This window comes from Nicotiana attenuata, chromosome 7, assembly GCF_001879085.1.
Source record: "Nicotiana attenuata strain UT chromosome 7, NIATTr2, whole genome shotgun sequence".
Classification (NCBI taxonomy): domain Eukaryota; kingdom Viridiplantae; phylum Streptophyta; class Magnoliopsida; order Solanales; family Solanaceae; genus Nicotiana; species Nicotiana attenuata.
The window spans coordinates 29,562,748-29,578,597 of NC_031995.1; the positions used below are offsets into that span (position 1 = coordinate 29,562,748).

The 15,850-nt window shown below is 38.7% G+C and overlaps 1 protein-coding gene across 1 annotated transcript; it reads left to right on the top strand.

The window, feature by feature from the left end:
• Nucleotides 5,132-6,742, top strand: LOC109228879 (basic 7S globulin-like). Its single transcript, XM_019394122.1, has one exon. It carries the CDS (start codon nt 5,211-5,213, stop codon nt 6,522-6,524), a length of 1,314 nt encoding a protein of 437 aa, XP_019249667.1. The 5' UTR covers nt 5,132-5,210; the 3' UTR covers nt 6,525-6,742.

Genomic DNA, 15,850 nt, shown 5'->3' on the forward strand with positions numbered 1-15,850 from the left:
CTATCGAACCTGCAGAATTGGATCGTTAGTTGTTATCTCCGATTCATCCTCACTATCATGAAGAACTCGAAATACCTGCTCGGCCATCTCAACATGCTCATCTTGAGCCGCCACCAAGTCTACCTGAAGCTTCTCACCAAGAAGCTTGTAAGTATCGCATTTCTCTGTGAGGCCCTGGACCGCGGCCTTGTGTTCTTCTCGGATTCAAAGAAAGGACTCATGATGCAACACCAAAGAATACGAGAAAGGAAGGAAATGTTAGAGATATCTACGATTCATAGTCATAAAGAAACAATGCAATGACCCTTGAAACTTACCCGATTCAGAGCATGCTGGGCCACGTTGAACAAGTAACCAACTTCCACCGCATCCATCTTGGCTTGGTCCTCTTCAGTGACCAAGCATCGGAGATAGCTAGCCACCCCTACGCGGGCAGAGAAAACTTGAGCGTCCACCGGGATCGAGATGATAAGTGGCCGCTTACGCTCAGGATCAACGCTGGGAGCCGGGAATTGGTTGGTCAGTTTAAAGCTCGAGGAAGCCTCACTCGAGATCTTCCTCGGTACGTCCAAATCACCAAGACCGGTGACAACTTCAACTCGGCGAAAAAATCTAAGAAGAAATCTTCCTCTCCATGGGCTCCCTCCTCGTGACAAGTCTCCTCCGCTTGAGCGTCACGTATCATCGAGTCAGGAACTGGAGGGAATGAGGGGGAACCCCCGATTTCTATTGCCACAAGTGGGTCTTTCGAGGCGTCGTCTTTGTTCTGGGGAGCCTCGAGCCTGGTTTCTGCTCCAGCATCGATAGAATCTTTGGTAGCCTTCCCACTTCGAGGTGAGGCATCTTCGGTTCTTTCCGGCTCGGGCTCATCAAGTCGGGGCAAAGCAGTTTGGGCTCCCACCGATCCGATGGTTCTTTCAATCTCTGTGCCAGCTCGCACATGAGTCACCGATCCAGACTTTTCTTCTTCGGTCACATCCAATATCTGATGGACGGACTCAAGAGATACGTGGATAACGTCCCCCTTAGGCTTGGGAGGCCTCCTAGCCGGCTTTTCTTTTTCGGGCCTGGAGAACTCGGAGCCTCCTTTCTTTTCTTCTCTTTACCTGCTTTGGGGCTAATGAGGAAAGAAGTGCCTCTTCTTCAGCAGAGGGGGGCCTCATTATTACATCCTTCCCGAGGCCTACAAAAAGGAAAAGATGAGTAAGTACAGTATTGAAGCCCGAATAAAAAACCTTTCCAAAGAAAGAAGATTACCGTTGTTACGGGCCTCCCATTGGCCCTTTGATAACTCCATCCAGGAACGCTCGGAGTAAGATTTTTGTGATACTAATCCCTCGGCTTATTGCCTTAGGTCGGGGATCACTTCCGGCACAACAGCCACAACTACAACACAAAAGCTTGGATGAGGGGAGGACAAGAGGTGAAACGGCAAAAATAAATATTCAAAGGCAAAGCAATACTTACGCTTTATGTTCCACTTTTCACGGAACGGCATATCTTCAGGAATTAGATCCGAAGTCTTTATCCGAACAAATCTGCCCATCCAACCTCGATCTCGGGTCTCGCCTATGCTCGAGAATGGGGGTTTGGTGTCTCGGCAGTGAAGCTTGATCATGCCTCCACGATAACACCGGGGGTCGTAGAGGCTCATGAGGTAACCGAGGGTAAAAGGATGCCCTCGATCTTGCCTACAAAGAATCGAAGGAGGATCACGATCCTCTAGAATGACGGATGGATTTGACCCAGGGTGACATCGTACCTCTTGCAAAAGGCAACGATGACATGGTGCAAGGAACCTATCGTGAAGGGGTAGGTATAGACGCTCAGATAACCCTATACTTGAGTGGTGATGGATTCCTCCGGGCTAGGCACTACTACAGTCTTGCCTACCCAGTTGCACTCCTCTTTCACCTTCTCGAGGGGACCTTGTGTAATCGTACACATGTACCTCGACATTGGTTCACATCGACCCGGTGTCATGGGTGTATTCTCCACCTTAAAATCAGTAGCAGTAGCGCACTTCGTCGGAACGAAGTCCACGAGGGGGTGTTCCGCCGCGGCTACGGCGCCGGCGGACTTTGATGAAGAAGCGGTTTCCTTATTTGGAATGGTTTTTGAAGTTTTAGCCATTCTTATATGCAGAGAAAGATGAAACGGGGGAAGAAATCTTGGTGTTTTGCGATGAGCAAGTAAAGAAATTCAGGGATATGAGAATATAGAGCTTTGAAGAAGGCAAAGATTTTGGAAATTAGAGGGAAGAAAATTTGTAAGTAAAGTTTGAAAGATGAAGAAAGATGCATTCATAGGTTGAAGGCTTTTGTGCCGGTGGTGGCCGACCGTCGGCTGACAAGCATTAAATGCCTAGAGAACTGTACCGGCAGGACGTTTCAGTCACCTCTGCTACTTACGTCATGATGCCTACGTCATGGTAAACCGAGGGGAAGTTCAAAAACTCAATTTTTTTCTTGTCATTGCACTCCAAAAAAACGAGGGGACTATCTGTATACGGGTAAAATCGAGCTTGCCTAATTTTGTATGACTAACCGAAATCGGGCTAATAGATTAAGGCTCGACCTCGATTATATCGGAACATGATACGGAGATAGATTGGTAACCTCGTGGAACGATGGCCGATAAAGATCGAAATCAGCCGTGATCGACCGAAGCGAGAAAGAATCAAGAGAGATCGAAGGAAGCTTGCTAGGTCGAATAACATAAAAGCCGAGATATCCGTGATCGGGCAAGAATCGTGGCGGAAATCTCGGCATGTATCAAGTCAAAACCAGATATTTAGCCCATCATGGGATTTCCTTCTGTAATTAGAATTATACCTTAAATAGGATTCCTCTACTATATAAAGAGGGTCCTAATCATTTTGTAATCATCATACCTTCACGCATATCAAAGCAATATATTACATTTGTTCTCTTGCAAGCTCTGTAGTTCAGTTCATACTTTTCAATAGCTTACTCAATTGGTTCGAGGGCGGTCTAGCTCGAGGGCCACAGCTGTTCATCACATTGGTTTGTTTTATTTTACTGTTAATTTCTCACATTGATTCTCATATTTATCAGTTTGTACCAAGTGAAATCACATATCCTTAAAACCACTTATAAATTTAATTGTTATCTTGTTTTAAGGGCAAACAAGTGTATTACTATATGAAAAATGAACATATTCATATAGCTATGTCCTCTGTCTCTGCGTGCAATGAAAATTGGGCATATATTATTCCATTATTAGAAATTCATTTCTCCTTTTCCTTTATCTTTAGCAGGTTAGGATGATTATTTCACTCGCTAATATTCCTGTCGGTGATTGGAATATGTCATTTGGATGTCCTATTCTTGCTGTTCTTGTCCACAAAAGAAAACAGAATGGACATTTCCCTAGCTAACTACTGTCATCCCCCTAAAAGATACTAATAAAAAGAATAATAAACATCTTTCCTTGTAAAGTTAAGCAGAAAAATAGTACAATGGGAGAGGAACTAAAAATCAGGGATTTGCTTCAGCACAACACATTGCATATGCGTCATGTATTGCGTATAAAGAAAATAAATTAATAAGAAAAAGAATAAGTATAGGGAAAGTAAGGAAAATATTTGAATATAACATTTGATTAGTAGTACATTTTAAGATAATGAATATTCTGTCAATTAACTAACCATTAACTAGATCATATCTATTGAAATTTTGGGCGAAAGCCATCAGTAAACAGTTGTTATATATTTTAAAATATATCTTATTGTAAACTTTCTAGGATTTGCTTTAGAATTCAAACTTTTGAAATACGCACGTCTTGAATCATATGGTCAAAGATAGGCAAAGTCCATTGCAATTAATTAATAGTGCAAAAATACGCATATCTCCAAACATCTCTTTCAATTATATCATCTAGCATCTTTTTAATCCTAAAAGATGATCTATATCTTGAGCTACAAACGTATCGTTTAGAACATTATTGAACTTTCACATTCGATGGTATTAACGTGCTTCTGTCTTGCATAAAAATTCAACCGAGACATGTAATTCTATTTTAATTTTCCAGGAATTCTAAGAGTACGATGATTAGTTACGTTATTTATGATAAGGTTCCACTTAATAAGAATTCATGGGTAGCAGTTAGGAGGAAATACACTCCCAATTTATGTGGCTATGTTTGACTTGGCACATAGTTTAAGAATTTTTTTTTTTGTTTTTTAAAGTTTGTTGTCTAAAACATGTCACGGATCATCTCATTAAGGGTGAAGTAAGAAGTTTAAATTTAAATTATTTCGAAATAAAGAAGTATGCTATTTTTTTTTAGAACAAACTAAAAATGAAATATGCAACATAAATGGAGACATATGAAATATTATGTTAGAATGACTTGCGTTAGTAGAGAGAATGAATTGTTGCTTTTTCATATGATCTTAGATAATTCTCCCCCATGAACTAAATTTGAAGTTAAATAAGTCCGAAGCCTTGTTTTTTTACCTGATATCAAAGTCAAACCTATACTTCTTAATGTTTCACCTAATTTGGGGCTCATATATCATATTGTTCGTGCTTCGAATGTTCATCATAGGGCGAGAGGGGAAGAGGGGCTGTTGAATGTTTTTGCATTGGTTGAAGCAGAGACGGAGCCATGATTTTAAGTTTATGGGTTCTGAATTTGTTTCGGAACCCATAGATCGTCTTAGTTATTGGGTTCGCAATTAAATATTCGTACATATTTAATGAATTTTTTAATATAAATACAATACTTCAACAAAAATGACTGAGTTCGGCCGAACCCGCACCTATAACGCTAGCTCCGCCTCTTGGTCGAAGGATAAGGTTGTTAATTACTTATATGATTTTTGGATACTTTTCAGCTCATGATTGATTTGGGTCGAATCAAATTGAAGTTGAAATTCTTTTACACACATTAGTGTCGGTTCGATTTGATGCTTCTAAGGCACATATAGATGTCAATTCCGAGTATTGATTAAAAAATGATGAGATGACAAACTAAGTCAAGTCAAAGAAACAAAGTCAAAAACCAAAGCCTCTACGCTTCTTGATTTTGTTGAGTTGGCAAATAAGACTCATTGTCATAGCTGCCCCATGTTTGCCCGTATTTAATCATCACCATTTTCTGTATTTTTCTCAACTACTATATAAACTTCATCATTTTTCTCTATTTTGACACCATCACATATCAACTATTTTTCTATAGTAATCATGGCTTCTTCTTGTTTACATGCCATTCTTTTATGCTCTCTTCTTTTCATTACTTCAACCACGGCCCAAAACAAAACTTCTTTCCGTCCCAAAGGCCTAATTCTCCCAATCACAAAAGATGCTTCAACTCTCCAATATCTCACCCAAATCCAACAAAGAACACCTCTTGTCCCTGTAAGTTTAACTCTTGATCTTGGTGGCCAATTTTTATGGGTTGACTGTGACCAAAGTTATGTCTCCTCCTCTTATAAACCTGCGCGGTGTCGCTCCGCCCAGTGTTCATTAGCCGGAGCTGGCGGCTGTGGACAGTGCTTTTCTCCACCTAAACCAGGCTGCAATAATGACACATGCGGCCTGATTCCTGATAACACGGTCACTCAAACCGCCACCAGTGGAGAATTAGCTTCAGATACTGTGCAAGTGCAATCTTCTAATGGTAAAAATCCTGGAAGAAATGTAAGTGACAAAGATTTTCTTTTCGTTTGTGGCTCTACATTTCTTTTAAAAGGACTTGCTAGTGGTGTTAAAGGTATGGCTGGTCTTGGTAGGACAAGAATATCTCTTCCTTCTCAATTCTCATCTGAATTTAGCTTCCCTAGAAAATTTGCTGTTTGTTTGAGCTCTTCAACCAACTCAAAGGGTGTTGTTCTCTTTGGTGATGGTCCTTATACTTTCCTTCCTAATAGGGAATTTTCTAATGATGATTTTTCCTACACTCCACTTTTTATCAATCCAGTCAGTACAGCTTCAGCTTTTTCCTCAGGAGAACCCTCTTCTGAATACTTTATTGGAGTAAAATCCATCAAGATTAACCAAAAAGTTGTCCCAATAAACACAACTTTGTTGTCAATTGACAATCAAGGTGTTGGTGGAACTAAGATTAGCACAGTCAATCCTTACACCATTTTGGAAACTTCAATATACAATGCTGTTACAAATTTCTTTGTCAAGGAACTTGTCAACATCACTAGAGTTGCATCCGTGGCACCATTTGGGGCTTGTTTTGATTCAAGAAACATTGGAAGTACAAGAGTTGGACCAGCTGTGCCATCCATTGATCTTGTTTTGCAAAATGAGAATGTTTTTTGGAGGATTTTTGGAGCAAACTCAATGGTACAAGTGAGTGAAAATGTTTTGTGCCTTGGGTTTGTAGATGGAGGTGTTAATACAAGGACATCTATTGTGATTGGAGGATACACAATCGAGGATAATCTTTTGCAGTTTGATCTTGCAAGATCAAGATTGGGATTCACATCTTCAATTCTTTTCCGACAAACTACATGTGCCAATTTTAACTTCACTTCAATTGCTTAGGTGGTGTGGACGGAAGTTTTTTGTATTTTGATTCTTAATAATGGTCTAAGTATGCCTTTTGAAATAATTTGTAATAAGTGGACCTCTACTCTTTAAATAAGAGGCTAGCTCACGTAGTAATGCCAGATATTTACTTATAAGATTTCATGTAATTTGTGGGTTTTGTTAAATTGGGTGTGGATAATGCATATACATTTGTTCAACTTTTTTGTTTTTTCTTTTTAAAACTTTAGATAACTACTGAGACTTTTATGCGTTTCCCTTCTAACTAGACTTGTAGTCCTTTTATTCATCGCCGGACCTTTTCTCTTTGAAATTGTTGTTTAACATCTTAACTAATTCAGCTTATCTCGTTCCAATGACACTTCTGAAAGTACGGGGACGGGGGGGGGGTGGGGGGGGATTGTTGACTAGTTTTCCAATCAGTCGGCTGGATGTAATAAAGTGATAACAGTAAGAGCAGAGTTCAAGATGCAGAAATAAAGTGCAAGAATTAAAGACACCGGAATTTTTATACTGGTTCGGATTCAATGTGAATCCTAGTCCAGTCCCCTTGGGTTGAAAGGGAGTTCTCTTTCAGTGAATGAGTTTCTCGAGAACATAGTGAGTGGTGTGGTTTACACCAATGGTTCAGTTCCTATATCACTCGTTTCTCTTTGATACAATGCTTCACCAGTATTGTTCTCTCTTTCTTCTCTAACTTGTTACACAACAAATCTAGTAGAGCTACAATGTTTGTTTGCAGTAGAACAAAGAGAGGGTATTTGGTTCGATCAAAGTATATTTTTCTAAGCCTTAAGGAAGTGTATAAATACTATGTAAGAGGTCGTTTGCTGAAGAGATTTGACAACCCAAGCGATTGATCCTTGGAAAGAGATAGATTCTTTCCAAGAATAAAGTTATGTGCCGTTGCTCTTCCTTGATGAGAGGGTATTGATAGCCTTCCTTCTACAGATCTTAATGAGCAGGTTTACTCCTTGATTCTTGATCCTTCCGAAAATAGCATATTGCCTTTGCTCTTCCTTGATGAGAGGTCATTGATAGCTTTCCTTCTACAGGTTTTGATATCGTGGATTTTACTCCTTGATTATTGATCCTTCCGAAAATATCAGTTTGATTGATCGTCTTACAAGATCTTCGATGCTTCTTTTCCATGTCAATCAATCTGTGATTGATTTCCATTCTGAATCTCTAGTTGGTTAATTGATTCCTTCCTTTTGATTTCTTCAGTCTTGGATGCTTTCCATGAGTTCCTATACCAAAAACAGTTATATTATTTTTCATCATTGAAACTAAAACCTAACAATCCCCCCCCCCCCCTTTTGGTGATGACAAAATAATATGTATGTAAGCATGTAAACATCAGTTGACTTTTCTTTATTTTACTCCCCCTCAATGAGTGCATCGGGCTCCCCCTCAGTCGACTGCTTCTGCAAGATCTCTGACTCCCCCTCAAGTTAGCTTCTCTTCTCCTACAGTTTCTACAGTCGACTAACATTGCAATTGATGTACCTACACTACAATGGATGTACCTGCACATGTACCTACACTATCTGCACGAATATAGATATCCTGTCTCCCCCTTTTTGGCATCAGCAAAGAGGGGATAAGATAGCAGCACGCTATAGACCAAAACATCTCCATCAAGCCTGTCATGTACCTCCTTGAATGCCTTGACTACATTTTCCCTAACTCTGAGAACTGCGACTCTTATCTTTGAAACATCAGACCCTGTCTCTTTTGAGATAGCATGAATATCTCCAACAGTGGACTGGGTAGCAGAAAGAAGATCTTTGATGGCGGACAGCTGATTGTCAATAGCAACTAGTTTCTCAGCAAGGTCTGGGACACTGGGACTATGATGGGAAACAGAGGGTTTGAGTTTTGGATCAGGTTGAGCATGTTTGACTTCACCTTCTTATTATTTACCCATGAGCCCTTCACACACAAATACCCCATACTTGCAAATGCTCTGGAATTGTAAGATTTTGAAATAGATATGAAGGGATATTCAGAGATGGAGATATTATGTGCCTCCCGAATGTGAGTGATGGCCATGCCATAGGACAGACTGGTGGGATCATCAACACTCTGAATCATAAAATTGATGACTCAGGAGGACAGATTGATCTTGAGTTTTGTCACAAGGCAATAGACAAGAAAGGTATCTCTTTGAGAAAAGGTGGAGAAAGAGCTAGTACGAGGAAGCATAGTAGTTGCAACAATGTGGGCTAGAACACAGGTTTCAAAGCTAACATCACTAGGACCTAACTGCTTTGGGCGAGAATCAGATGGACACTCAGCAATACACCATTTTGCTTGATCAAAAGTGATTTCAAAGTCATCAGGCCAGGAATTTTTGAAGAGGATGGGAACACTTACACTGGAAAATTGAATCAAACATGGCACAATCAAGAACAATGCGCTTCCTTAACACTAAGGATTCCAACTTATCAGGCATACTGGAACGAAGATTTGCATAAAATATTTTCACTAGGGGTTCATAGACTTTAGGAGGAGGAACAGAAAAGAATTTAGACCAGCCCTGATGTACAAATAGATATTTTACCTTGCAATTTAGGGCTTCCATGTCATCAAGGTCGACTACCCTCCCATGAGCAATTGTCTTGTCTTTCAAAGCGATGAAAAAAATCCCTATTTGGAGAGTCCCTGAAATTTAGGTCAGACTCTAAAGAACTAGAGAGATCTATTTTCGGCTTCTTTGGAGTAAAGGATTCAGGGGGTTCTTCCATCGGCCTTTTTCCTAGGGCTTTTTCTCCTAAAGTGTGAGAATGGTCTGAAAGGTCTGCTTGAGAGGAGGCAAAACCTTCCGAATGGTTGGACCCTAGGTCTACTTGTTCTGGAGGTTGAGATGGGGGTTTAGTTCTGGAGCGAGTACTCTTTCTGGTAGAGGCAGAAGGATTTTTTGAGTGTTTGGCCATGGAAGAGCTTTTGGTGAGAGAATGTTTTGGAGAGGGTTTCTAGGCGATGAGGACGATGGAGACTGAAAAGGGTTTTCAAGTATTAAAAGAGGGTTTCTGACGGTTGAGTACAGAAAAGAAAGGGGTGTCAGTTGAACATATGTGATGATTGGGTTTCCTTCTTTGAACTCTGTAACTGATGTGAAAAGAGAGGGAAAGATGGAAATCAGAGGCGCAATTAATGATAAGAAAATAACAAAATTTGAATATTAGGCAAAAAGAAAATAATAGTAACACATAGGCCCAAATATTAATGACTAATGCAAACAATACCAAGTAATTCTCTTAAAAAGCAAAATTTGTCCTCTAGTAATGGCTTAGTAAAGATATCCGCTAGTTGATCAGTAGTTCCAACAAAAGATAGTTCTGTCTTCCCTTAAGAACATGATCTCTAATAATGTGACGCTTTGTATTTATATGCTTAGCCCTAGAATGATGCACATGATTCTAAGATAGACAGATAGCACCCTAGAGTTATCACAGAAAATTGGAATAGGTTTAAAGAATAATTCATAGTCACCAATTGATAAGACATCCATAGTAATTGTTCACAACATTGTCCAATGGTGATATACTCAGCCTCAGTTGTGGATAATGCGACTGATCCTTGCTTTTTATTGTTCCAAGGTATTAGTGCCTTTCCAAGTAATTGACATGTTCCACTGGTGCTTTTTCTGTCATCCTTATCACCTGCAAGATCAACATCTGAAAAACCTTCTAGTTTAAAATTGATAGATCGTGGATACCATAATCCGTGAGAAACAGTTCCAATAAGATATCGAATAATTATTTTTACTGCAGTCAGATGTGATTCCTTAGGAGCTGGCTAAAACCTGGCACATTTACAAACACTAAACATAATATCCGGTAGACTAGCAGTTAGATAAAGAAGTGAGCCAATCATTCCACGATACTTAGTTTCATCAATAGGAATTCTATGTTCGTCTTTGCCGAGACTTGTTGAAGGACTCATTGGTGTGCCAACAGCTTTAGCATTGCTCATACCGAATTTTTGGATCATCTCCTTTATATATTTTGTCTGACATATGAACGTTCGTTCTTTAGTTTTTTGAATTTGAAGTCCAAGAAAGAACGTCAGTTCTCCCATCATACTCATTTCGAACTCACTTTGCATAAGATTTGAAAATTCCTTGCACAGAAGAGGATTATTACTACCAAAGATAATATCATCAACGTAAATTTGAATAATGAGATTACCTTCTGATGATCTTTTAATAAACAGGGTAGTGTCTACTTTACCTCTTGTAAATCCGTGATTAATAAGAAATGAGTTGAGTCTTTCGTACCATGCCCGTGGAGCTTGTTTCAGTCTGTATAACGCTTTGGTCAGCCTACACACAATGGTAGGGAAACTTTGAATCAACAAACCCAGGAGGTTGTTTCACGTATAATTCCTCTTCAATCAAACCATTTAAAAAGGCACTTTTAACATCTATCTGGAAAGCCTGAATCTCTTAAAGGATGCATATGTAAGAAGAATTCGTATAGATTCCAGAGGAGCTACTGGGGAAAAGGTTTCGTCATAGTAGATTCCTTCTTGTTGTGAATATCCTTGAGCAACTAATCTGGCTTTGTTTCTTACAACCTTTCCATCCTAATTCAGCTTATTTCTGAAGACCCACTTTGTTCCAATTACAGGAGCATTTTCAGGCTTGGGTATCAGTTTCCATACTTGATATTTTTCGAATTGATCTAGCTCTTCCTGCATTGCTTGCAACCAGCTCGAGTCTTTCAGAACTTCCTCTATTTTCTTTGGCTGAATCTGAGAAATTAGTGCTATGTTTGCTTTCTTCTTGAGAGCTCCCCTGGTTTTCATTCCTTCGCTGAATTTTTGAGGATATTCAGGTTCACTTCTCCATTCATTTGGACGAACTATGTGAGTAGTTGACTCTTTCAGAGATTCTGGTTGACTGTTGCTGGTTTATTAGTTGACTCTATCACACCATCAGATCTATTAGTCGACTCTTGGGATTTGCTTGTCTCCTGAATTTCTTGAGTTTGATCTTCGTCACCTGCAATAATTCCTTTCTCGGCCGATGTGTAATTTTCATCAAATATAACATGTATTGACTCTTTCACACACAGTGTGCATTTATTATAGACTCTAAAAGATCTACTATTTAATGAATAACCTAAAAAAATAGCTTTATCACTTCTTGGATCGAATTTTCCAAGATAGTCCTTACCATTAATGTGAATGAAACACTTACTTCCAAACGGATGAAAGTAACTAATATTGGGTCGTTTACCTTTTCACAATTCATAAGGTGCTTTCTTCAAAATAAGCCTTATGAGACATCAGTTGAGAATATGACATGCAGTACTTACTCCTTCTGCCCAGAAGTGATTTGGCAGTGAATATTCTAGTATCATAGTTCTTTCCATATCTTGCAAGGTTCTATTTTTCCATTCAAGGACTCCATTCTATTGAGGTGATCTCGGTGCAGAGAAGTTGTGAGTATATCTTTGATCATTACAAAAATCTTCAAATCCTTTGCTCTCAAATTCTCCTCCATGATCACTTTGGATTGTTGTAATCCGATACCCCTTTTCTCTTTCAACCTTCTTACAGAAAATCTCAAAATTTTTCAATGCTTCATCTTTATGAGATAAGAAAATCACCCAAGTAAAACGTGAGTAATCATCAACAATAACAAAAGCATATCGTTTCCCTCCTATGCTAGCAATTCTAGTAGGTCCAAATAAATCCATATGGAGCAGCTGCAAAGGCTTAGAAGTAGATACAATATCCTTGTTTTTGGAAAGAGTTTCTAGTTTGTTTTCCAATTTGACAAGCATCACATATATGATTTCTAGAGAAATTTAGTTTAGGCAAACCAATAACTAACTCATGCTTGGAATTTTTTTCTATCAAATGCATGGTTGCATGACCAAGTTTCTTATGCCATAACCATGGATCATCATATATGGATGCTAAACAGATATGACCATCTATATTTTCAAATCCATCAAGAATGTAGACATTTCCATACCTTTTACCTGGTAGGATTATTTTACCCGTCTCATCTTCAATAGCACAACCTGTTTTCTTGAACTTTACTTCATACCCTGAGTCTCATAGCTCAATTATACTCAGAAGATTGTAGTTAAGTCCGTCAACAAGATAGACCTCAGTGATATCACAGTTATTATTGAAAGGCAGTGTTCCGGCACCGACTCGTTTTCCTTTTGAATCATCACCGAACTTAACACTTCCTCCATCTATTTTTGTAACTTCTTTAAATAGGTTTTTGTCACCTGTCGTGTGACTGGAACACGCACTATCTAAGTACCATTTTCCTTTGCGACTCCTCCTGTGGTGTTCCTGCAAAACATAGTGATTACTTTCTTTTAGGTACCCAAGCTTGCTTAGGTCCTTGTTAGTTAGTATTACTCGGCTCAGAATTATTTTTGGGTTTCCAAATCCAACCTGAAACATTTGATTTACGAAATCAACAAAAGGAATATTTGTGTCCACTTTTGTTACTACTGGTGGAACATTGGATCTTTCATTAGTGTTAGTACTGGTGGACTCTATTCTGGTTGGTCCTTCCCCAATTGACTTGTAAGTTGACTGGTTTGACCTGACAGAACTGCGACTGGTAGATTTGTACATGCCATTGAGTTGTATTTTCATTTCCTCAAACTCTTCTTGAAGTACTTCTTTTTCAATTTCACATACTTCATGTTTGAGTTTCCAGTCTTTACTTCTTTGTTGAGTCTCTTTAGTTCATTCATCATTTTTTGAGACTCTTTCAAAGTAAGGTCAAGAATATTCTGCAATTCATTACACCTTTCACAGTTATAAGATCTTACCTCGCTTGTTCACCTCGTGCCATGAAAATGTTCTCATTGTCATCTTTGCATTCATCATCTGAAGTGTCCTCATCTATCCAACATCTTGAAAGTTTGTTCATGTCGTTTTCCAGAATTGTCATGAAGCAAATATTTGCTATCTCTTCGTGTTCTGAATTGTCTTCATCACTCCAGCTTCCAAATGATTTGTTCTTGTTGAAGCCTCTGGAGATTTTTCTTTTTAGTTCAGGACATTCAGCTTGAACATGTCCAAATCTTCCACACTCATAACATTTGCCATCATTTTTGTCTTGTTCATTGTATTGCCTAGATCGCCTGGGTGGCATCCTTCTTCTCGCATTCCTAAATCTTCTCATTAAACCATCCATGTTCCTTGACACCATGGAAATCTCTTCTTGAAGAGCTTCAGGGTCATCATCGATATCATTTTCTGATTTTTCAGTTGTGGCCTTGAATGCAACTGTTTTCTTCTTTTCTTCTTGGTTTGTTTTCTTGAGATGAGTTTTCTCGTATGCTATAAGTTCTTCTCGATGTTCATCATATGATAGCTTATTATGATCCTGTGATTCAAGTGTAACTACTTTTTTCTGCCAAGTAGTGGGTAGGTTGGTAAGAATCTTCCTAACTTGATTACCACTTGAGTATGGTTTGCAAAAAGCTTTTAGATCACTAATGGTTTTGCTGAATCTAGCAAACATCTCTTCAATAGATTGTCCTTCTTTCATCTGAAAGAGTTCATAATCATGAACCAACATGTTGATATGTGTTTCCTTTACTTTGCTGGTTCCTTCATACATAACTTCTAGTTTGTCCCACATCTCTTTGGCTGTATCCCAATCGGAAATTTTCTCATACTCTTCACCACTTATAGCATTGTAGAGTAAATTCCTTGCCTTATTGTTAACTTGTACAACTGCCATTTGCTCATCTGTATATGGATCTATATCTTCAGGATCATCGAGTGGTTGAGCGGTAGCCGGCAGAGGATAGTTCCCCTTTTTGATAACTCTGCAAACTTTAACATCATAGGCTTTTGCGTATATTTCCATACGCACTTTCCAGTGAGAGAAATATTGTCAGCTGAAGTACGGTGGCCTCACTTGCGATGTTCCTTCTTGGAAGAGTGCTCTTATAATAACTTGATTTGCCATGATCTTTTCTCAAAAGCTGTTAAGCAAAAGAAAAATGTGAGCCTTGCTCTTATACCAATTGAAAGTACAAGGGGGGGGGGGGTGAATTGTTTGTTTTTATAATTTAATCGCTACAAGTTGACTAGTTTTCTAATTAGTCGACTGGATGAAAAGAAGTGATAACAGTAAGAGCATAATTCAAGATGCAGAAATAAAGTGCAGGAATTAAAGACACCAAAAATTTTATACTGGTTCGGATTCAATGTGAATCCTATTCCAGCCCCCTTGGGTTGCAAGGGAGTTCTCTTTCAGTGAATTAGTTTCTCGAGTACACAGTGAGTGGTGTGGTTTACACCAATGGTTCAGTTCCTATATCACTCGTTTCTCTTTGATACAATGCCTCACCAGTATTGTTCTCTCTTTCTTCTCTAACTTGTTACACATCAGATCTAGTAGGGCTGCAATGTTTGTTTGCAGTATAACAAAGAGAGGGTATTTGGTTCGATCAAAGTATATTTTTCTAAGGCTTAAGAAAGTGTATAAATACTATGTAGGAGGCTGTTTGCTGAAGAGATTTGACAACCTAAGAGATTTGATCCTTAGAAAGAGATTGATTCTTTCCAAGAATAAAGTTATTTGCCGTTGCTCTTCCTTGATGAGAGGGTATTGATAGCCTTCCTTCTACAGATCTTGATGAGCAAGTTTACTCCTTGATTGTTGATCCTTCCAAATATAGCAGCTTGCCGTTGCTCTTCCTTGATGAGAGGTCATTGATGGCTTTCCTTCTACATGCTTTGATACCGTAGATTTTACTCCTTGATTATTGATCCTTCTGAAAATAGCAGTTTGATTGATCATCTTGCAAGATCTTCAATGCTTCTTTTCCATGTCAATCAATTTGTGATTGATTTCCATTCCGAATCTCCAGTTGGTTAATTGATTCCTTCCTTTTGATTTCTTCAGCCTTGGATGCTTTCCATGAGTTCCTATACCAAAAACAATTATATATTTTTTCATCATTGAAGCTAAAACCTAACAACTTCATGATTGTATATGGGGATGCAGATCGAACAACTCGGTGAAGAAGACTAGTACAAATAGCACAACGTATATATAATTTGATTGACTGATTTTATATGAGTTCTACTACGAGGATAAAATAGCTCCAAAAGATATTAATTTGGAAATAAAAAAATTGGTCATTATTAGGTTTAGTTTGGTATTAGCCAAACAAAAGTTAAACCAACACCAAATCAAACGGATATTATATGAATATCATTTTTTTTAAAAACACATTAGAGATAATTGAGAGACCTCCACTCTCGTTTCACTCTATTACATTAACTTTCCTCGTGGCTTATGATATTTTTGATACCCA

Excerpts from the sequence above, each read along its gene's own strand:
- LOC109228879 (XM_019394122.1), top strand. The coding sequence starts at position 5,211 with ATGGCTTCTTCTTGTTTACATGCCATTCTTTTATGCTCTCTTCTTTTC.